The 24,109-nt window shown below is 39.5% G+C and overlaps 1 protein-coding gene across 2 annotated transcripts in view; it reads right to left on the bottom strand.

Moving 5' to 3' along the window:
- The window catches only part of MAP2K5 (mitogen-activated protein kinase kinase 5), a 127,060-nt gene that overhangs the window by 27,220 nt on the left and 75,731 nt on the right, over positions 1 to 24,109 (bottom strand). Inside the window, exons 17-19 of one of the 2 annotated variants that reach the window (XM_082769607.1) lie at positions 20,433 to 20,462; positions 8,098 to 8,124; positions 7,754 to 7,786 (exon numbers count right to left, since the gene is read on the bottom strand). In XM_082769607.1, the coding sequence (XP_082625733.1) occupies positions 7,754 to 7,786; positions 8,098 to 8,124; positions 20,433 to 20,462 (90 nt within the window). Of the gene's footprint in view, positions 1 to 7,753; positions 7,787 to 8,097; positions 8,125 to 9,995; positions 10,688 to 20,432; positions 20,463 to 24,109 lie in introns of those variants that run through there. The other variant, XM_082769608.1, reaches the window with a different exon arrangement.

Raw genomic sequence — 24,109 nt, 5'->3', positions numbered from 1 at the left:
CGAGAACAGCAAATTACAATATTGTACATGTTCAGATTTACTCCTTCAAGGTCAACTTCCTTTTACAGCATTCCTAAAAAAAAAATTCCATTGCTGACTTTTAGCCAATCTACTTCAAAAGCCCTGCACCAGCCTAATGGCAGGTGAACTCTTACAAGTAGCAAGTTTGCAGAAAGCAATGATGTCTGGAGGGGGCTCAGAGGCCCAGACTTAAAAGAATTTCTGGATTGTCCCCATTATACTCCCACCCCTAGCAGGAAGGTGAGAGATGATTACATCTCTGCGCCAGGTCGCTTCTTGCTCTTTTCTTAGTAGCAGATGCCAAATGTGACAAATTATACGTGGGGGCATTTTGGTGTGAAGTTCCGTCTGCTGGGATTGGAGTGTCAGCAGTAAACTCATTTATTTCCAGATCTCTAGCTGGACTGGAACCAAGGTCGAAAGGCCAGTGTTTTATCCACCAAAACCCTCAGCCTACCTCTAACACCTCAAATCACGTGAGAACCAGCTATTCTCTCAGGCAGAACTACCTGCACCCCAAGTTCTTGAAAATACACCGTATGAGTAACCTACATTTGTACGGGAGGCACGCAGACATTTGTGGTTAAATTCATCAGCAGGTACTTGGAGCTATTGGCTTGTCACTTCTGCAACACTGGCTGCCGTGGGATGTTTTTCAGAGCCCAGGACAGGCAAGGAAAGAAGCCGAGGAGTGTAATTAACATTAGGAATAATCTAGAGTGTACAACATGACATTTTCTACCTCTTACCAAGCTTTGTACTTGTTAGTGAGGCTCTCTAAAGGGCCTTGCGGATAAGCGTACAGGTAGCTGGAAAACAGGTTAATCCTTTAACCGTAACTGTAATTGCTTTCTCTCTAAAACAAACATAAGAATTTTTTCTTCTCATTGCTGGTCTCTTGTCGATCATAAGCTAGCAGAGCACAGCAGTGTTTTGGGTAGATACACACACATACGCACATTTCAAATAGCTAAGGCACAGCAGCATGAAACGTAGCCTCTACCTGTTCGCACCAAAGGGACTCAATTGAAAAACTAAACCCATTTATTGTTCCCTTTTTCCTCTGTACACTCCCAATGCATTTTTATTGCTTTTTCATAAAACACTGCTGCAAATAATCAAGCATGACCATTGACATCCACAAGATTGAGTTTTAGGAACCATTAAATGAGCTTGCCCTCTTGGGAAGGTTCTTGCTCAGGTTGGTCTAAAGGTAATTATTCAGCAATTCCTACCTGTGGTTTTACCTTGTTCCTATATAAGTCCCTGAATCTCATACACTAGTAAGGTCACAGTTTTTGTCTCAATAAAAGCATACCCCAAAACAACTTATCCACAGGACAAATTACGGTGGATATGCGTACACATGCATAAACACGTGGGTATCCTCTAACACCAGCTTTTCTTGTATGGAAATCTTCAAAACTCCAGAAATTTTCAGGGATAAACAGAGAGATCCATACATTCGAATCAATTCATGAGAATCTAAGAAGAAATTCCCAAAGAAAAACCAAAATCTTGTTTCATTCAGAGCCTGTCAAGTTTTCTACTTTCTTTTTAGAGAAAGAGCAAAATGTAGCACTGATGCATAAGGTAAAGAAATTCAGCACTCAAGAGGCAATGGTCTTCATTGTGTTATTTGATCAAGCTGAACATACTGTGAATTTTTAAGGCTGTGCTGTAGCAATAAATAGAGGGATGTATTTAACCAGGAGGAAAAAAGAAGGAATAGAAATTACTATATAGGATACATGTATTAAGTCCAAGTTGTTTTTCCCATGAAAAAATCTGAAAATTTATCGACACTGAAATGCTTCATGGCTCAACATTAACACTATGCTAACATTAACTGATGCTGCTAAATGTTTCTAGAGTATGAATTTAAAAAGAAAAAAGAGGTCTTTGATTTGTGAAGTTTGTAAAGTCCTTGAGCTAGATTAAACTGCAGTCTTGTGAGACCGAGTATCTCTGTGGGGGCACTTAACAGAAATGTTCAGGAAACTCATGGAAAGCTTCTCACTACTCACTCATGAAGCTGTCACGGTAAGGATTCACGAGTACAACTAATTAATTTTTCTTTTAAATTTCTGCCTGACTCATCAAAATATGAAGATTTTTCAATGCTGTCTCCTATGTGCAAAAATAGGACTTGCTCTTGAAAGCCTTTCCTCCTGAAGCTTCTTATGTAATTAATTTGGATGTCCACTAATCCCAGTATTTTAACTAAAATTGATGGACAAAAATAAGGTTCTTTTTTTCTACTTACTTGAACATATTAAAAAAAAAAAAAAAAAAAAGCCCAAACCAACACCTAAGACACTATTACACTGAGACAAGCTATGGAAACTTTGAAATCAAAATTACTATGTTTCAGATTATGAAGAAGAAAGGGTTACAAACCAGAGCCGATGCTTAACTACAGAGCTTGTGACCACAACTGCTCCAGTACAGAGAAACCCAGTTTACAGCAACCACCCAAGGGGCTGGCAATAATTGGTTTCCTAGTAGGGATACTCTAACTAAATAAAGGTCAAACAAAATAGCCCTGGAGAGCTTAAGGAAAATTTGAAGTAGTTGCTTAAATCAGGAGGGCAGCATACTGGATGCATTCCACAGGGCAAGTTTTGTTTATCCAGCCATCTCCAGCTACAGAGCAGCTACCTGCCAAGCCAAAAACCACAGGACGGAAAGGATGGGAAGCTGACGTGCTGAAAAACGAAGAGCTGTTGGGTTTGGCCTTTTGGGATCTTCATCTGCAAGCCTGCAATCACCTAGGTGTTTTACTAACTGCTGATCTGACTGGCAATCAGGAAAAATGACATTTTTAGAAGGTTTTAGAAATACTGCATCTGGAACACAACAAGGAAGCAACTAAACAGTAATTTCCGACATAATACATGTTGACACCAAGATAACAGTGAAATGAACAACTACAGGTTGGGAGAAGCTCGAAAACAATGCCACTTTTCTGCAAAAATACCCTATGATCATAGCCCTGTTTTTCCTGAAAACTTAAACCTGCCTTCTGCTGCAGGGTTGCAGAGCCCAGTAACCCACTGCTTACCGAACTGGACATTTACAGCACCCTCATTTACCTTTTAAACTTAGAGTCTTCTAATGCATGAAAAGGAAAATGCACAATTATAATCAAAGCTATGGTTCTCATAATCTCTGCTCTGAAGTGGAATTTGATTTACTGGGTGATTCGTGCAAACATCAGCTAAGTGAGCACAAAACCAGACCATGCTGGTGCTTGGGAGGTTGTTGGGGATCTGAAGGCTGGGCAGGGAGCAGTTAAGGTGTTTTGTCAATTAAAAAATTGTGGGAGGAATTCCAAGACTGTGAGCAGCAAGAGAGGTTAAAGAGCACACTAATTTTAGTTGCAATCTTCAGGTTTCAGAGTCAACCCACTAAGCAAAATTGGGTGGCCTGCATTTCTCTGATGCATCACTTCTGGGCCTGCAATATTAATGGCATTATTCTGGGGTTCTGCTGTTTATATTTCTAATTTATTGCCTGGAATAGACTCAGATGATACCAACTTCTTTTTTTTTTTTTTGTGCACCTAGAGCTTTTGGAGCATGGTCCTGTTGCTGAGTAGACTGCATTGCAAATTCTTTGGCTGCGTGATCCTGAAACATAGGGGCACATCTAGGACATCTTCCAAGCCAGGCAGTGGCTCCTGCTTCCAGCAGGACTCCATTCTCCTTCATGTTGGAGTGTTTCTGGAAAGGCTCTGCGCACAGCAAGCGATGCATGTCCTTCCCAATAGGGATTCATCTGCACCGCTCAGTGCTTTCCATATAACATTTCGGTGAGTTGGAGACAAACTAAGTTGAGTGCTAGAATATTAAATTACTCTCAGATCTCAAATAACAGCAGACTGCCTTTATTGCTGGCTGTATTGCAGGATGAACTACATTAACAACTAGTTTATCCTCATCTTTGGACCAGAAGCAGGAGTCTTATCATGGTGGGAGATGCTGCTATGATTAGGACTGTTGCTTAAATGAGCGTGTCTTATTTGTAGCTGGATCAGATTTCACTGTAAGTTACCACATGTTAAAAAATAAAGGTCCTGGCAGGCACGCATTCTATTCACACAATGATTCTCGCTAATTTTGGCATTAAAAAAAATCATCCCAGAAACAATGTCATTAAAAGCCCGATAACATAATTTAACAAAAATTTGTCAGGCACAGTTTACAATGCTTCTCAAACCACTTGCTCATTCTGCAGAATTTCTGCAAAGTAAATTTAAGTCCTCAGAAATGAACAGGTAGACTTTTTAAACTGCAAAAGTCACCTGTTATGTCTCACACATTTCCCTGAGAGTTTAAAGAAAAAGACAAAAGGCCAGCTTAAAAAATCTCACTACTGCAGAACATCTAAAAACTCCCATGGATGGTTTTTATTCCATCGTGTGCTACCTTACAGAGCATGATGAGTCCATGATACATAGGTAGTACACAAGCAACCTCTTAACTAGTTCAGTCTTCGACAAATCTTATGAATTAAAGATGATTATGAATGAGCAGAACATTAACTTTTGGATTACCTCTATATTTTGGTAGAACGTGGGCAAGTTCTAAAAAAAACAACACATCAACTGCCAATACAATAAGCAACTATTATGAAGAATCGAGGCCTTAATGTTACTTCTTTTTCATCATTTTTAAAGACAGCCTGTGTTAGTTTCTGTATATTGAACTTCAAGAGAAGTTGGATTTTTTGGATCATTTCTTATGTTAAAAACGGCAGAATACATTTCCATCTCCCAAAAATATATTATTAAAATTGCTGTTCAAACTGACCAAAACATGAGAAGATATCATTACTTCTCTCTAACCTACTTGTATATTTTTTTTATATCAAATCTATGAAAATGCAGTTCATCACATGTACAATGTAACACCGAATTAATGAAGGCAGATGCTTAAGTCTTGTTGCTGCCATATTTTTATAAATTACCATCAACACACCTGGTTATTCACTGAATTTAGGCCTCAAATAACGGAAAATAAAAAATTATGTTTCTATCAGGTACTCTGGGTCTATTCAAAGGCCTCTGACAACCACTGTGCCTGCTGTAAGCCTTCCCCACCAGTCTTAGCTATTGGTGCTGTCTCCCCATCTCTCTGGGTGAGCCTGGAGCAAGCCTGGGGCACTGGGGATATGATTCCTTCCTGGGCTCGTATGTTCCAAGCTATATGAAGAGATTAAATAGTCGTGCAAAGAGAAATTTGGTATGAGCTATTGGTATGAGCTATTTGGTATGAGGTCCCAACTATCTTCTGTCACATAAAAAATATTTATTAAGGGACTTGAGAAACAAGTTCTAGGAAACATCCCGTTATAGGACCACTGCTGTGCACCGTCTGCTTGGAGGAAGCAGCAAGCTACAGACCATCACTCCTCGCTGCCATGACCGTCATTAAGTCAGGTGGGGAATTCTGGGGCTGCCCTAGGGATGGGGTGTACAGCACAGCTGCAGGAGAGGGGCTCTGATCCTGCCTCCTGTGAGGTTTAGGACCTCCTTACAGTCAAGGGAAAACTTTGGCCCAAAACCATCAGTCTTACAACACGAAACATTTTTAATCTTTAACACTCAGAGTAGCAGATAGTGCAGACACTCCCTCTCAAAAAGGTCCTTGCGTAGAAGGATGAGTGTGTATTAGCCAAATAAGCAGGTCCCCAGGATGGGCATCTTGCAAAAGACAAAGCCAAGAGGAAAAAAAAATAAATAGAAGTTGCACAAATTTTGCTCTGAGGTTGTTGTATACAGGACAGCGCTGGGGGTGGCAGGAGGAACTGTTAAAGTCAGTGCTGCCCATCAGCTAGAACAGAATAACCTTAATATAAATGTCCTCCAAGACACCATCATGCCAAGAATTTGCACTTCCAGGTGTGGCAGCCACTATCAAAACACTATATATCTCACTAAATGACCCCCTCACAATACACACGTAGCGAGCAAATAACACTACAGAGCCAATCCATTCTCCTCTTCCCCCCGGGCTCTAAACGTTATGGCATGCAACTTCCATTTAGACATTGAGTGTGTTGCAAAACAAAGCGAGTTGCACTTAAAGAACTTTCAGCTGAGCTATGCTCCGTAACCTGAAGTCTCAACATGCCCACAAGCGCAGTGCTCCCTGAAACACCAGCTCAGGAGAATGATGGCTCTGTGGCATACTGCAGAACATCAAGTAAGTTAAAAGGAGTAAATACCAGAATGCTAACTTTAAAGCTAGCTTGGCACTCAGATGTCTATACCAAGTTCCTTGGTTAAGGTTTTTGTAAGATGGGCACAATCCCAGTCTTGAAGAAAGTGTGAGAAAGCTGCATGAAGCTCCACCATAATGTGTAGCTCTTTAAGGCTCTGTTTTAGAATATTGAACTCGGATTTAGGTGCCACTATTTAAAAGTAATTTGTCTAGTCCATTTAAAAGCAATTTTCCTAGCAGTAGCAAAACACGTAAAAATATGAGCATATTTAGTTTCACATCTTCAGGACAGGGATGGCCTTTTGTTACTGGTGTAACCAGCACTGGTGTTTTGGAATTCTCATGTCGTATACAAAAACGCACTTAATAGGAGTAACAATGGATGAAAAAGATGAAAGAAGCAAAATTGCCTAAAAACCACTCAAAGAAACAGACCGCCGTAAAGAGCCAGGTAAAAGAGCAAGCACCGCTGGAGGCTTGCCAGGACTGGAAGAACTCCCTCCTTCCTTTACACAAAGGATACTCGTTCATTTCAATTTAACTGCATCCCTCAAGGCCCAAATGTCACTTTTAAAAGAAGTTCAGCCAAGTCAATAAGTCATTCTCTAATAAAAGGACAAAAGTGCTCACCGCAGGTAAGAGCAGCAGGTTCACACAAGGAGTAGTTACAGATTGAGACTCAACTGAGATCGGGCACTCGGGCATCGCACTGGTGGTGAGCTTAGATCAAGCTCAACAAACACGTTGCAAGGGCTGGGCTGGGGCTAGCGAACATCTAACGGGGCATGCCAGCAGCCAGCAACCATGACCTGGCAAGCCAGCAAGGACGTGCTGCTAGAGGTTGTGGCAAGTCTTTAAAAAGTTACGACTTTTTCCTTGTTCATGGTTCTTAATTAACAACAGCACCTTATTAAAATTAAAACCAAACAAAGCAAAACTGATGGCAGTCAGCCCTGAGAAAGCACTCAAATGTTTTGCTATCAAGAATTGCAACCCGCTCCTTACATCTCAATTTAGACAGGGAGTCTGCTACTCGCACCTGGACCTTCTACTCCTTACCTTTTCATTTTGTCCTTCTGATTGAACATAAAAATAGACATTTAAATACTTACACCGCAGTCTCCTCTTCTTTCAAACACGCACCTTGTCTGTCTAAACCACCTTAAATACGCCTGACACAAAGTACGCTACCACTCGAACGTCTCTGTTCCAACTCATCTGGCAAATGCACAGGATCAGCCAGCATGTCTAGGTTGAGGCTTTAAGGCCTGAATAGCTAAAAGGACTAGCCTTTGAGACAATCTAGTTTTTCAGACTCAATATTAAGAGTAGCAAAACAGCATAAAGTGGGACAAGGCCAGTTCATGTTTGACAGCTCCAAGCTGTACGAGGCAACTTGTGCTCTGAGGATGTTGGGCATTGTGCTTCATTAGGAAACAAAATATAAGCTTTCCACTCCATTAGGAATGACTTTAGGAGTGAAAGCACATAAGACGACGACTCACCTCATCAACAATGCACTGCAATAACTGGAGAGGCTGCAATGGAAAGAAGAGAGGGAAAAAGTATTAGCCTATATGCAATATCTTTACAGTGGAGTGGAAAGAAAAAATCATTAATGCAATAAAATATAGCAAGATTAATCAACAGCAGCAAACTCTTATAAAAACATTGATGCTCAGGATGTTCTATTATTTCTAATGGTACCTAATCTAATACAGGCAGTTAAAGGTTTGCATTTTCTTCAAAATGCAATTTGCTAAGTTTAAAACAAGGCATTCAAGCATGCAGAGGAAGCAGCCATCAGGAAAAAGAAAAGTGAATTTTTTTCTGAACTCATAAAGCTTACCATTAAAGATCCCTGGTTTTTCTGAATCTGAAAAAAGGCAATATGTAATTAGCATGTCATAATCAAAATGACTCACTTGGACACATTATGATCACTGAGAGAAAATTATTGCATCGCTGGTGGCAATTTGTGGGCATGTGTTAACACAATTTACATAATGAAAATACACAAATGTTAATAGCTCGCTTCTCATTTATAGGCGAAAGTCAGCAGAATGTTAATTTCACACAACACTTTTTAGTACCCTCCAGGTTGTATTAGAATAGGAAGAAAAACCATAATCCATTTCAAAAGGCTGTTTACGATTCAGATATAAATAATGTTTTATATTGCTAGATTGTGAACACTGGGCTTAATGTTGCAATCATTGCTAATGTTATGAAGCTCACTCTTTTTAAATTAAAAACCGATTTATTTAAAATTGAAATTAAATCATAGTCAGAAATTAGAATTTTGGATTACTGCCAGACTCAGCTCGCAATCGCTTTTTTGTGAAGAAAACTTTAATTATGTGGTTGAAGTATCTGCCGCTACTCAGGAAAGCTTTTCATACTCCACTTTTACCCAAGTTTCTTATATATTCCAACCCAGTTTTACTTCGACTCTAAGTAGAACGTCGCCATCTGTGAGGTGCAAAGTTTGATGAACTTTGTGTTGTTTGAAATGGCAAAGGGAAGACTTGCTACCAGTCATCTCTGAACCCTTCTAAATTTCTTACCATCAGTTTGGTTGGGAAATTAATTAATAGTTTGTAGTAACAGACCACTCAATTGCCTACAGAGAGCTACAAAGTATTTTGACCCATATTAGCAAAGCGCCTTTTGATTACAAATAGAAACAAAGGCAGAATTACAACACAAACAATTAAATACAAAACAGGGAGCAGGTACTTACTGCAAACTATCTGACTGAATTAAGTCAAAGTATTCTGATCATTTGTATATGCATACCATTTCGAATGGGTGAGGATAATTAATTACGTATTTTTCCCAAACAGACACAAAGTTGCTTGCTTCCCAACATAATCACAACGCAAACAGAATGCAGTCTTTAGTGGAAACATTGTCTTCTGTTCTAACACAGTTTGCTTGGCTTGCCCCTTACATTTAATATTCTCTGCTGTATAGTGCCATGATGATGAATGTTGTAGGGCTGCCATCAGCTTTGGAAGCGCTCTCCCCCAGTACCCAGCCAGAGGCACGGTCCTCCAGCAATACTTTACAGGTAGTAAAATGTAATATAGAGGAGGTTGAAAACTAGCACCAAGAAAAAAAGCTGGTATTATGCACGTGAAGTCTTTCAATACAGTGTAAGTAGGAAACAAATATACACATAAACTTTATGTGTATAATTCTATTTTTTCCAGGGAAGAAATTAATAAATAGATAGAAATCACCCATTATATTTTTGAACAGTCAACGTCAATCTATTATAATTCAATAGGATAAATTTGCTGTTTTGCATTATTGCTAATAAGCAAAATATTTTGTGGCTATAAAAGCCTTTTTTTCATACTTCACTTTCAGATGCTAAATGACAAAATAGACTCAGCTTATTCAATAGGGATGATTCTGAGCTCCTTTAGATCACTGCACATGAATAGGCGATTCAGTTTTTCATCAGAACAGAGTATCAGTCACATTTCTTTACAGGAAAAATAGATCTTGTCATGAAAAGGAACAGAGGTGGGATCGTCTATAGTAGCCTCAACACAGATCCGATTACATCCAATTTCAGAACAAGATTTAAAATATTATTTCTAATAAAAGCGCTGAATGCTTCTAATGGAAAATAAGGCAACACAAATCGAAGTATTACAGAATCCTTCCTGCGACATTACAACCACCCGCCAGAGCAGCAGGCCTGGCTTCTGAGCGAGGGAGAGATGTGTGCTTGCTCACACACACATTGTTACCAGATTTTATTACACAATTTTGATGGCAACATATTATTTTGAGATCATCTTCATAAATTTTGCATTAAGGTAGCTGTGCCAGTACCTGGAATTGATTCAAAATGCTTAAGACACTCAATTACTTTTTAACACTGTTACCCGATGTAATGACATATCTGCTATTTCCCTTGCATTTGATGATGCAACATCATTGTAATTGATTCATTTTCTCAATTAAATAAAGCTACTGCGCTTTCCTCTATGTGAATGCCACAGAGACTCCCGAGTTGGATGTATTACCTATTTTCTCTGTCTCAGATATATTGCTTGTAAGGCTGCACTGTGTTCCTCTGTTAACTCCACTAGAAAATGTAATGTTACTGTCATATTTTTCAAGTTCTGAACAGCAATGAACTTAGCTGTATTTATATTAGGCATATTTTTCACTGTTAAAACTATGTTGTTTACCTTTTCCGAGATCACATTATTGGGCAGCCTCTGCAGCCATAAAACAAACCTAACTGACGACAACTTCACAGTCGGTGCTTCTCCTTTTGCACACAGTTCATGAAAAAGTGAAGCATCCAGTTTTATAGCACATTAAGAACAGTTTTAAAAGTACTCAACATAAAATGTTTTATCTTCCTGTTCACCCGGCTCTGCCTTTCCCGTCCCCAACAGCCCGGTTTTCGTGCACTGCAGGGAGATAAAAAGTTTAGGAGGCAGGTCAGTCTCGAGTGATTGCAGCTCGAAAGCTTGAGCATTTGGCCCATTGCGTACCCTGGGTGCTCGGAAAAACCCAAGATCTAGAGGAAGGAGACTGTAACTGTGATGGCATTATACCTTCCACAAAGAATTATGAAGGGTGAAATGGCTGCAGTGGCACAACTGAAAACCCTGCTTGAAGGGATGACCAAAAGGGCATCCCTTGGAAGCGATGCCTTGGTGCATTCCTGGTAACATCGTTCCCACCTTGGAAAGGTCTTATCAGTCCTCTCAACACCAACTAAGAAGGCTTTAAAGGCTTCTCAAACGCAACTGGAGTTGTGCAAATTTGGAGAATTAGATCAGCAATTTCATGTTTCTGAATCTGTGTTTTATTTGCCGCGTTTTCTCTGTACTTACTGCATGTGATAATTTGGAACTTGAAGGTGCAGGGAAAATGATAAATAAATCTATCACATTAATGGTCTGTTTCTCAGGTCATGAAATATCAGCGGTATTTGGATAAACTACGCTACAAAGCACATTCTCCAAATGGCATTTTTTTAGGTTGGTTAAAAATGCAAAAGTTTGCCTCCTGCTTCATCTACTATTTAATGAGTGCCTCTGGTTATGAAAAGCAACTTTTGTCAGACCATCAGGTTATATTCCTGTCTCCATGGAGATACTTTGGACGGGAAGTGGCTGAGAAGACCTCTACCATCCCTTTCGCATTATATTCACAAGCACAATCAACGAAACTCAAATGAATCCACCCCGGGTAACTTGGAGGAGTCACTAGCTGTAGCTTTAATTTTCGCTTTTACTCTCTGGAATTAGGACTTGCCCTGGAGCTCTTGTTTGAGAGATTTGCAGGTGACCCAGGGTTAGATCTTCCCATATCAGTTAACAAATTTTCTCTTTACATATATACTGCTTTTCAAGCTAGCGCTTCCCCCATCCTTTTTTTTTTTTTTTAATCAAAAAAAATATATACCAACAAATCATACAGTTATGATTTTTAAGGGAGGCTTTGCTGTAACATTTCTTTTCCTATTCCAGGGATCAGCAGATTTTAGAAGTACATATAACTTATTTATAATATTTATTAATGAAGGTTGCATTTTATTGAGCAGCTGGAACAACAATGATCATCTCCCACTGACAAATGACCAATGCACACTTGCCTCGTCTCTGCCCTGGTATGCCTGGAAAAGGAATTTGTAAGTGTACTTTCCATTTGGTCTTCACCACCAAGGGTTTTACCCTTCCTCTGGAAGGGAGACAGGATCTTCAGATATATTTCACAAATTCTTGCAAAATTGGAATTAGTTAAACCTTTGGAAGAGTTGAAAGCATCAAACCTGGTAAGACTCACCCCTCTAATTTGTTCCTGACTTTCTGAACAACCCCTACCCCAATCTGCATTTTGCAAATGGCAAACTTCAATCACTGCCACAAAACTGAAGACAAAAAAAAAAAAAAAAAAAAAAGGAATAAAAATAATTTCAAAATCAAAAAAAGACAATTCACAACAACCTTAATATTAAATATATTCTTACAATTATATTATGCCGGTTTTCCCAGAGGTCTGCAAGCAAATTTATATAAAGAGATTATTTCATCCACCATTGAACTGCAGCCACTTCTCACAGAAATCTGTTTACCAGAGTTTAGTAACACAATTCAACAAACCGGGCATGAAAAACTGCACACTGTTGAAATTATGGAGGGAGTGTAAGAAGCCGACAATAACCACCACGCCGGAGTGGGACCAGGAGGCTAATGCTAACACATTCCTCTCCATCAGCAGGAATAGGGGACAAGCAAATCTTTGGAAAAAGAGTAAATTTAGAAACGCATTGTTTAAGGGCCTTTTCAAACATTGCAGCAAGTACAGCATGAAGGTTGGTCAACTAGAAACCTAATAAAGGTATGGTTTTTAGTTGTAAACATGTTTAATTTTAATGTTTACATTAATGTCTCCATGCTAACGGAGAGGAATACCCAGAGAACCTGGAGGACACTGCAGAGCAGGAAAACCAACCACAACTGAGTAGGAAAAACATCATGATGCCACAAAAAAACTGGCTAATTTCCACAGGGAGATGTCTGAGGAGAGGACAGCCTGAGGACACACAAGGTGACCCTCACCCCATGCAGCACGGGAGTGCTGTGTCTGAGCCTGTCTAACCCCAGAGAGCAGTGGGCAGCTGGAGAAAGTTCAAAGAAAAACTCCAAGCACAGTCAGAAACCTTTGAAGGACAGGCTCAAAAAAAATTGGGGTCTTTAGACTAAAGGCAGAGCCAGGAGGACGCAACCATGAAGGCTCCTGCATCTGTTCTCCACGTTCTTGCATTCAGCAAGCATTATTCCCTGCAGTGAGGAAAACTTTTCTAATAATAAAGCCCTGGGATGCATCATCTAAGGAACCAGGAGAGCCTTTCTAACTAAACCGAGGTGCTGAGTGGGTCCGGACAATGAAAAGCACCACGCTATGCAAGGAGAACCATCTCCTACGTCTTTTGATTGCCCACCATGGGTATTGTCACAGTCCCTCGTGGATTAGACACACGGCTCCATGGGGCCGGTAGAAGAACTGCTGCCATGGAAGGGAGATGCTCACCTGGACCTCTAAACCCTCCATGCTTACCCTGGACTTGGGAGCTCTTCACTACGTTGAGCAACCATCGCAAAGCAGAGGAGGACGAGCTGTGCCCGTGGTAAGAAGGCCGACAAGGCGGAGGGGAAATGTGTTCCTCTCCAGCTCCTGGCTCTCCTGGAAGAGCCTGAGCCCTCCTCATCCCAGCCAGGGCAGCAGAAGAGATGTATGATTCCAGTAAACCTGCTGTGTGGCCACCTGAAACCACCAGCACCTACTGCTACCTGCCATCTGAGGGATGGCCCAATCTGCCGGGGATAAGTTCTCGTTTGGGAAATTATCCCATGGCATCCACTGAGGGAATTATGACCGGGAGAGAGGTTCCTGCTGTGCACAGCAGGAATATCTCCCATCCAACAGCAGCACCAACTTGTGCAGGTGTTACACATTTGGAAGAATATCCCAAACGAAATTTCATATTCCCCCCCCGGATGCCTTTTTCGCCTCTTGGTTAAGAAGCTCTCATAGCAAACATCACCCATCACCTCACTTCGGGATCTTATTCAATTTAGCCAAAAAGGCCCCAGCTCAGGCAACCCTATATTGTGAAGGAAAGAGTAACCGCATGGGTTATTGCATTATGGGTTTCTTGCATTAAGCCCTTTTATTATTCAAACAATAAAAAATTGTGAAAACAAAAAAAAAGGGGGTGACAATGTCATAACCCGTTGGAGATCACCACCTCACATCCTGTGGGTGATCGTTTCCCTCTGAAGTAAAACCAAGTGCTCAACGCTGGAAGCTGCTGCCCGTGGGACCATGCACGCCCCACAGGGGAGCAGCACGACCCCGTCCCGTGGTGCTGCTCACAAAGCACGGCCTCGACCCAGGCACCTCACCCTGCCCGCTGCTGCCAGGGGTAGAAAGCAAAGACGCACGCTGCAGTCCTTCAGGACCATGAGCTAACAGCCCCCGCAGAAAAAAACCAGCTTTAACTAAGTTTCCCACATCTCCAAGCTTGAGCATATTATTCAAACATTCATTTTTTTTTTTTTTTTAAATCTGTCAGGAAGATTAAAATAAAAAATTGAGCATGTCTTGATGCTTTAGATTCCTAACATTAAAAATGTGTTAAAAGCTATGCATTAAAAACAAACAAACAAACATATCTGGAAAAACTAAAACTCCATTCAGATTTTACAGCAAATTTCTGATATTCAAATCAAATTTAAATATAAATGCTTTCCTGGTAAAGGGGAGAAAAAAAAGAAAAACAAAAAAACCAAAAATGTATCCAAAGTACATTATCTAAAGAATGATGGATATGCTGTGAAACCTATGTTAAGAAATTGTTAGGAGTTTAAAATATTAGCAGATGACAAAGTATTTTTGGTGATTTCTGGACTGTAATATAAAACCAACAATATTTCACAAATCTGTGATATTTAAGATATTATAAAAATGTAATTGGAAAAAAATCACTATTTTGGCATTAGCATTTGAACAGTGTATAATGTCTTTTAAATGGTTAGATATAATGATATATGTGGAACATAAGACGTTTCTTTCTTACCAGGAAACGTGCTGTAACCAACCCTCAATTTATTCTCACAAAATAAATGAATGCTTAAAGGATGTTTCTGTCAATTGAAAAAAACAACAGTAAAATGGCTATTTTGCATGCCAAGTAAAACTAAATATTTTTTCCTTGACAACCTGCTTACATTTAAATGAAACCAGGCCAAATTTGGTCAATACTATGGATTACATATAACAAAAAGAATCTTAGCCCATGCTAATACAGGGATCAGAAAGCAGCAACTTCATTTAAAACCATGCAATTATTTAGCAAACTAAGATATAGCAAATAAATTAATCTGTTTTAAATGGAAGCGCTTGCACAGTAGCTTTTTGACCTATAATTAAATCTTACTTGCAGAAATCACAGCGAGGGCAGAATTTGCTGATGAAAAGGTAAGAACAAAATCTTGAAAAAAAATAGGAAAAAAAGAAAAAACAAAACAAAAACAGCTTTAGCGTCATAAATCAAAAAGCATTTGCAAAAATCTTTTCCTGCTGAAAAAAAACACAAGCCGCCTGTATCCCAAAGCTGGGGTAAGCCTGCATCGTCCCCTGCTCTCCATGGAGCAGAACTGATTTGCTCCAGCTGAGGATCTGGCCCAGAGCTCGCAGCACACACTGCAGCGTCTCTCTGGCGCTTTTTATGTGCCGGGGATTGGTAAAAGTACAAACCTTTCTCTAACAGGAGGAGCAAAAAGAAGATTTCTCTCACTGAGGATTTTTGGCTGTATATTTTCTTATAAAGGAAACCAATGGCAAGTCTATAGCGAGCGCTTTCTTGGGCTATAAAATTTTCTATTATCCACTTATGTTTTCTTTGCACTGGGATTTAAGAATGCCTCTTCATTGAGACGAGCAATATGTCATCATTTTGTTGAACTAACAGGCCTGACAGTCCTGTCTCTCCGAGTTAGGGACACTGCTGCTCTGTGCTCACATTGCTGGTAGCAGGAAGGTGGAAAAGCTGGGAGAATAAAAAAGAAGGGAAAAAATCTAACTATAGCTGGGTTCCTCGCTAATTCATCTCCATTATTTATCATGCTGCAAAAACAAACTCGTTATATTAAAAAAAAAATAAATTAAGGTCTGTCTGACTTTCGGTACGGTTTGAAATAACTTATTTGAATACTCGGATTATGTATTTTAACAAATATCATCTTCTGTGTTCATCATTCCTCTTGTCTTTTTGATCTTTTTTTTTCCTACTTATCATGTTCTTTATTTGAAACAGATTTTTAACAGATAATCTTGATCGTTATAACAATATCTTGCTTGCATTTTATTCAAATAATTCTTAAAAACAGCTTAAAAAGCCGTTTGGAATAACATCAAGCTCGCCATCAATCAAACGAAAAAATTCCGCTGGCGGTTGTATAAACATCAGATCAACTCTGATGTCTTCAAGGATTTCAGAGTGAACCATAAAAAACTCCATTAACTTCTGACAAAGAATGCAAATTAATCACAACATGGGGTGAAATGAAATTAAAGGCTCTTTTCTAATCAATGACAAGGCAGGATGAAATATTTGGTAGTCGGGCTCCCCGCGCGCGGGGCCGCCCGGATGCTCGCACGCTCCCCGCGCGGCCGGGTGCAAGGTGCAGCGCGGCCCTGGCCGCTCGGCCCTCCTCGCCCCCGGAGCTATCTGCTTACAAGTCGCTGAGATCCACAAAACACACTAATCATCTGAATCTCAGGTGCATCCAATTTGTTATTCACACTCTCCGGTGCCAGTGAAAAGCCTGGCGTAGACAGATGCACCAGGAACCTTAAATGACAGTTTTGGCCTCCGGAAGTGCGATCGCTACAGCAAAATCTAGTACAGCCTCCAGGTGAAATGTCTGGAGCTCCATATGGAGCAGGGAAAATTAACAACAAGATGAAAATCGCTGTAGCAGCGGGGAGCCTGAATTTTTTTTTTCTGAAAGGGAAAAAAAAAAAAAAAAAAAAAAAAAAATTTAAAGATGAGGAAAGAGAAGTAATAAATTAATGGGGTGTGAAAACATTCAAAGCTTTACAATACCGGGGGCACTATTTGCTCAGATTTGGGGGGGGGGGAGGCGGGGTGGGAGGGTGAGGATGGGGAGGCAGGATTTTTTGTTTTTTAAACTTCGGGTCATTTTCATGTAATTTATTAACTGAGGCCCGGAATTGTAGCCAAAGGAAGGAAAACACTTCTGTAAATGCAGAAGTATCTTAAATACAGTGGTTGTGCTGCGCGCCTCCCTATAGCTGATTAAATCCTCGGCAGCTGAGTGCTGCCGATTTCTTTGGAATATTTCCCTAATGGATGCAGCGTCCTTTTTAACATCCCTGCTTTGTATAAAGTTTGACTACAAGCCGAGAATATTTAGTGGGCAATTCTTTTCATTTCTCCTAAATTGCATTATCATTAAACAAGCCATTGCCCCCATCATGTTTTTGTACAACATACTGAATTTGAATCTCCGTGATTAACTGTACGTCTCGCAGCCTCTCCAGCCACTGCACATCTTTGGGGTTCCAACTTAAAAATTATTTAAATGTGCTGAGAGGTTTCATGGCCTTTTGTTATTATTTTTATTTATTTTTTACAGTTCTTTCCGCAGAGAAGCGTATGTTGCCATCAAAATCAAATAAATGAAGTTTAGACTTTTAAAAGAAATTTGGAACTTTTTTGTATGTGCTTTCCTCACCTCTCTAAAAGGCTAAGCATGCTGTGTCCTAGGCTTGGTGAAAGGGTTTTCCTTTCAATTTTAAATGTTTACACAGGAAAGAACTTTACTCAAAAGAGTTTGTTTTTCCTGTGCATGTGTGTGTATGCACGTGCACCATTCCTATTAGTTTTAATCGAGTTGCACATCAGGGGAAGAATATACCCCTAAGTGCTTACTTGTGTATCTACAGAAAATCCTATGGGTGTCATACACTACTTCTTCCAAAAGGAATTTTACATCACAGCAAACAAGCAATAGCACATTGCAATACCACGCCAGGAAAACAAACAACAAAGACATGAAAACCATTAACCATTTTTGAAATTCACTACATTTTAAGGATTAGTGTTTCCTCTGCAAAGTTTTTATAGCGGGGAAGACTGTTCTAATCATTACTGTTTCTTACTTTCTTGTACAGGTCACTACCAGTAGCATTTACCTACAAATTGTGAAAAGAACTGCATATTAAGACATCAAAAATAATCCTAAACACACCCAAAAGCAACTCTACTTACATGAGTAGTTGCTTGTATCCTTAAGTGCTTTCAAGACAAGACTTTAACATAAGATTAAATAATGATAACGTGACAAATAAGTGGTAGCAAAATAAATGCTTATAAAACACGTGGAAAATGATAAGTGCTAAATTCTATCATTAAAATATTCTACTAAAGGCCAGAAAGAAAAAAAAAATCATCCTTTAATCTTTCTGGCATATTGCAGGAGTCCTGAATTTCCACACTACAATGATTCCCCCTATAAATCTTATTCATTTAAACTGAATTTATACACACCATTTGTCTGTGTCTTAAAAATAGGGAAAAGGGGGGAAAGAAATATTATTTTTTTTCCAGCTACAGCTGGAGACAAATGTTCATTTGCAAGAAAATTCAGGTGTTCTCAAACACGTATTCGTAGTTGCCATTTTTAGAGAGAAGCCCAAGTTATTTAGGGACAAATACTGTGAGCACACACACTATTAGTTTCAATCACTTGAAGAAACCCACTGACATGAGGAGAATTTACTCAAGTGAGTGACTGCAGGATCAGGCCCTTACACAGGAAGGAAAAATATATATATAGACTTAAAAAAAAAAAACACACCAAAACATTATGGATTATCCAGCTAGTCACAGTGAGTTGCTAAGGGTTCTTGTAACCAACTCTGTACATACACATCTAAAATACGTATTCTTCACATAAAAATCCTTATGAAAAGCAGTTGCTTGAAAACCTTAATAGCTTCATTTTAAAGTTTCACCTCTTCAACTGTTTTACATTAAAAAATATATACAATTTCATGGACTACTGACTTGCCAAATATTCTTTTACAAACCCGGTCTGTCTTTTAATTAGAATAGCAAAAAAAGATCTTAAACTAGCAATCGTGTTTTGTTCCTTATTCCGAAAATAATTTTTTTGTCTGGAATCACGCACAATGTATACGCTCTAACTTCTTTTCTCAAGCTCCAAGACCTCTGTGAACAGAAGGTTATCTCATGTTCCACGTCACGTTGATTTAGAGGTATAGCACACTACCCCCAACGAGCATCGAGACACTCAACGAGCACAAGTGAGTGTGCCAACGCGTGGAGGACACTTCAGCACAAGAGCTTCTTTTTTAACCCTCTCTCAAATGAGAGGGTTATTTCAAAATATGGCTAAAAAAAATGCAACGTATGCTTTGGTAACCAGCTACAGCTCGCTCTCAGTCCATAAACATTTCCATAGGAGATGAGAAAGCAAAAATTCAATGTATTTCCACATACGCAAAATCTTTACAAGTCCATAAAAGTGTCAGGAGAATTTGCTTAAAACAGCTTATAAAAATGGGAGAGAGAATGAGTCCCAGCCTATTATTCAATAACCATGTTTGTGAGGCATCTGCATAATCTAACCATGCATAAATTAGTATGTGTATTACAACAGTTATTTGCATAATAATAGCAAGTTAATAGATGCTTAAAGAGCACAGACCAACACCACCTTTAAATCAGACATGCCTCCAGGCACTCTGATCTGTATAGACCAAGATGCAGAAAACAGTGTTCATAAAACATACAAAAACATAAAAACCACATTCAAATAATTCATTTTAGTCCCTGGACACTGCACTTTTTCCCCTCTCCCAGGAAAGAATAATTTGAAGAACCACAGAACGGTTTGTTACTATGAATTCTAACATCTATCTTGCAATAAGAATTTAAAGTAATCATCAAACCTATTTCTGGACTGGCTGTTTTGTTCAGAGCTTCATGTTTTTTCAAGCATACAAAGTAAAATGTTATGCAGTAATACAGCACATTGGCCTAACCATTGCCAAGTTGGAAATAGTTTTACCACTGGCTTCAGCAAAACTGAGTTAGGTCAGTGAGAAGTCAGAAAATATCAGTATGTAAATAAAATGCTGATACTAGGCCCTCTTAAAAGGGAGAATCCAGAACCATTTTACATATTCCATTCACGTTATATTTTTTTTTTGGAAGAATTTTAGACCATTGTACCGCTATTCAAACCTGGAATTGAAAAAGAAAAATATAAAAAAGGAGTAGATGCATTTTCCTGGCATCAAAAGTACATACAGGATTATTTTTTTTAATCTCACAAAAAAAAAAAAAATCATTAACATCATCATCATAATTTTCCTTCTCTCCAGGGAAAAGAAAATCTAGAGTTTGGGGAAAAAAAAAAAAGAAAAAAAATCAATAGAGACTTCTAAATGACTCCTTCAAGATACCACTTTTCAATTTAACAGGACAGATTTATTTGTATGTGGCTCAAATGTTCACAATTGCTCTCTGCACCTTCATACATAGGAATGAATGTCACAGTGGCAAACAGCAGTAATGAACAATCTTACCTGAGGATATGGAAACCTCCCAAGAGCAAGCTGGGAAAGGAAATAATATTTGTCTAGTTATATAGATTTGCATGGAGGGCACATTTTCTTAAAGAGAGAAAAGTACTCAACTCTTACTATTGTATAAATTGGAAAATGCCAGCAAAAATAATTCTGAAAGCACACAAAGAGCTGCATTTAGAATGGAGCCATTCACAACAATTACTCCTTGTTTTACATTTCTGAATATTTCTGTATTTCTCAAGCTCTTGTCTGTAGCACTTAGCAACACTGTTTGATGCCCAAGTTCCTGAGGACTCTCTAAATTAAACCAGTTCAGCCTCAATGGTGAAGCCAACGACACTGACCTTCACTGATAATTATCTGCAATGAACGGGTATTGTAGAGCGTGCACTCAACTCCCAAAGTCCTTCCCTAACAGGCTCAGAATAAAATCTGGGTTATATAGCTGAGGTTTGTTTCCTTATTGGTGTCAAATCCAGCTAGGAACCTGTGAGTGGGTTTTGGAGAGAGATCATGGCACCTGCAGCACAACACGTTGTCTTTTCTTCACATCTACCTTCACCACATGAACCGGAGGCGTTGCTCAGACTGCTTCAGAAGTCACTCAATGCATTACGAGCGTATCTGCTAGGATCAGTATCAAACACAACATTGCCATAATGCCACAGCTTAAAATTACTCCATTATAAACCCTTTGTTTGATACAAGACTTTAGGTTTTCCCCGCTGGCATCCGAACCTTTGAAACAATCCCAGCAAAATACAACTGGTCTATTTTCTCTACCAAAGCCTGTGCTGGGCGAAAGCCGCTCGTTGCACCCCTACTGCCGCTGTTACGTGAGCTCCTCAGTGCCACGGTTACTTGACCTGCAGTGAGGCAGCTGTGCTAACCTTTGATGAAATTTCAGCCTGGCTGGCAGCACAAAACCACCCTAAGTATTGAACAATGCAGCACAGACAGAGATGTAGCAGGGTGGGGAAGTGGTGAAGAACAGAGACGTATTTGAGCCTCACCAGGGCAGGAAAAGGGTCCTGAGAAGGCAATAACGAGAAGATGACGGCATGAATGGAAGCAACCAAGCAACAGAGGGGATGGCATCCTTTCTGCAATTCCAGCAGCTGTCCAAACCTACTACTGTATTAGACATTTGGCTGTGAGCTTTATGAGGCCAGTAAACTTCTTCCACATCCTAGGAGGAAAGACGGTACAAAAGCAAAATAGGTCCTTGAAGAACTCGTGTAAGAGAGGCACGCAACAGAAAACCAAAGAAAGGAAATGATTTTTTTTTTTCTGGTGACTACTCCTAAAAGCAGCTTTCTCAATATTGAGACAGGATTTGTCCTGAAAGCCTACAGAGAAGCAAAGTGGCTTCTAACAGGACTACTGGTTGTACAATTACTCTGAACGCTTACTTACTGCACAGACACATCGCAGTTATCAGAACTGCAAATCTACATTCCCATGCATCACTTTGAAAAATCACCCCAGTCCTTCCTAAATATCTCATCAGTGGGAGTTTGCATAATGACTGAGGAGGAGCCATTATGGCCTACTGTATCAGTATGGTGTTGATTGAGGATCCCTACGAGCAATAACAAAACAAAAAAGAGCATGTTTTTTTTTTTTTTTTTTTTTTTTTCTCAGAAGCTTCTGTGGTGCCTCTCATCTCTCAAAGATAAGATTTGCTTGTAGACTTCCACTTGGGGACTGTTGTGTTGGCTTGGTTTGTGAGACCAGCGCCTAGAGTACGGAATTCACCTCTTGTACAGGTAACGATGTGAAGGTGACAGGACCAGTGGGATCTCCTCACACTCCCCAGAGGGACAGAATTTAAGCTAACTTCCTCCTCTGGGTTTCTTCTGCCCTCTGCCTTCCAGGTTTGCCCTGAAGACTGGTAACTCTCTGGGGTAAATTCTGTTTTTCAGTTTTGTTTCTGGTGCGGTGCTGAGCTCAGAGCATCTCTTTGCAGCAAATTCTTCCTTCCAACAAGCAGATCTATGCTAAGCAGGCTGATTGCCACCCTTTCTGTCACTTCCGTCTGGTTCACAGCTCCTCCCAGCTAAGTTGGTCACTTTTTTAATGGCAGCCTTTGAAATACAGTGTTAAATAGATAAGGCAATGCCCTATGTTTTCTGGCATGCTCAGATTTAAGGACCAGAAACTACAAAAACATACAAAACGGTGCCCCTTTTCACTTTCTCAGCTTCTGGGGGGACCATCCTCAAGATCCTAAGAAACCCTGCTGCTGTGATAGCCCATAAAAAAATGCCTAACAATAAACCTACAAATGCCAAACACTTTCCAATGAACAGAAGACGACCTAATTTTTCTGATGCCTACTGACTTAAGAATAATTATGACAATGGCTACACATTTGTAGGTATGTAATATTTATCCCAGTGTATAATAAGAAGATAATTATAGCTCTACACCCAGGGCATCATTCTGTAGACCTTAAGCATAAAAACTAACACGATCTCAATGATGACTTCAGACTAACTGCTTCTGCTCTCATGGGCAATTCCTCTCCCTGGCCACCGTACACCACAGCAGGGGCTTTGCCTGTGTGACTCCCAAGGCAACAGAATAACTGGAAAAAGAGCAGTTTTCTGCCAGACCTAAGTATGCAGTGTACAAATGAGATTTGAGGAACCTGAAATGCATCAGGAACTATTTCTTTGGGGGTTGCTAAAAAAGAAAAGACAGTTCTCAGTGAAGCTGCTCCTTGACTGAGACCTGCAGAGAGATGCAGCCGTGGACAGGTCGAGCAGCACTCCTGCATCCCCCAGAACCATCACGCCATTCCTCCAGTCAGAGTTGTTTCCTCCCTGCAAGATTGTCAAGGTATTATAAATTAAGAAACTTACCAAAGAGTATGTAATCTTCCCTGAAATAGCCTGCAGATATGTCACTGTACTAAATGTGTTTCAGATTTAATGAAGCTTTAATGTCCTTTTTAATTTTGCCTGTTTCTGTATCACCAGGGGTCGAGCAAGGCAATCAGCACTCAAGAGGGTGGTTTGGTTTAAAACTAGGAAAAACTCATTTGCTTATGAGTTGCACTGTATTTTCTTAATTAAATTTACTAAGTAAAATGGTTTAAGTTCAGCCAACCAATGACCTCTGTATGTAGATTTAGATTTATAAATAGTGTCACAGTTAAAGTAAAGAAAAAAAAATAACCAAAAAACAAACAGATTAGAGCTTTACTAAAGGGATTTTTGTACTCTCTATCATCTGTCACCAGGAAGACATTTAAGCACACGCCCAATGCAGAACACAAAAAATGTAAACCACTAAGCTAAAACTATCAAAAACTTATCTCTGCATTTACATGAGGCAACTCAGAAACTTTTCATTTTCTTTTTAAGGCATTATAACCAAAATATAGTATTTCCATTCTCACTAGTTAGGGATAGGAACTGATCATTTTTTATGTAGCTCTGGATGTTAAGGAGGGGAGAAGGGAATGCTTAAACTTCAAGAAGTTGGTTCTCATTTCCCTTTGGGTACCTTCACACTACACCAGAACTGTAAAAAAAACAAAAACAAAACCACACTATTTTAAAAAGGTGCAATAATTGCATTGCCAGCATGGTACAGAAATATAAAGGAGAATCAAACCATATCAGCAAGAATTATGTCAGAATAACACCTTTCTACATTATTTCCCT

This window comes from Aythya marila (genome assembly GCF_965140915.1).
Source record: "Aythya marila genome assembly, chromosome: 11".
Lineage (NCBI taxonomy): Eukaryota > Metazoa > Chordata > Aves > Anseriformes > Anatidae > Aythya > Aythya marila.
This window is presented reverse-complemented; position numbering and strand designations above follow the sequence as displayed.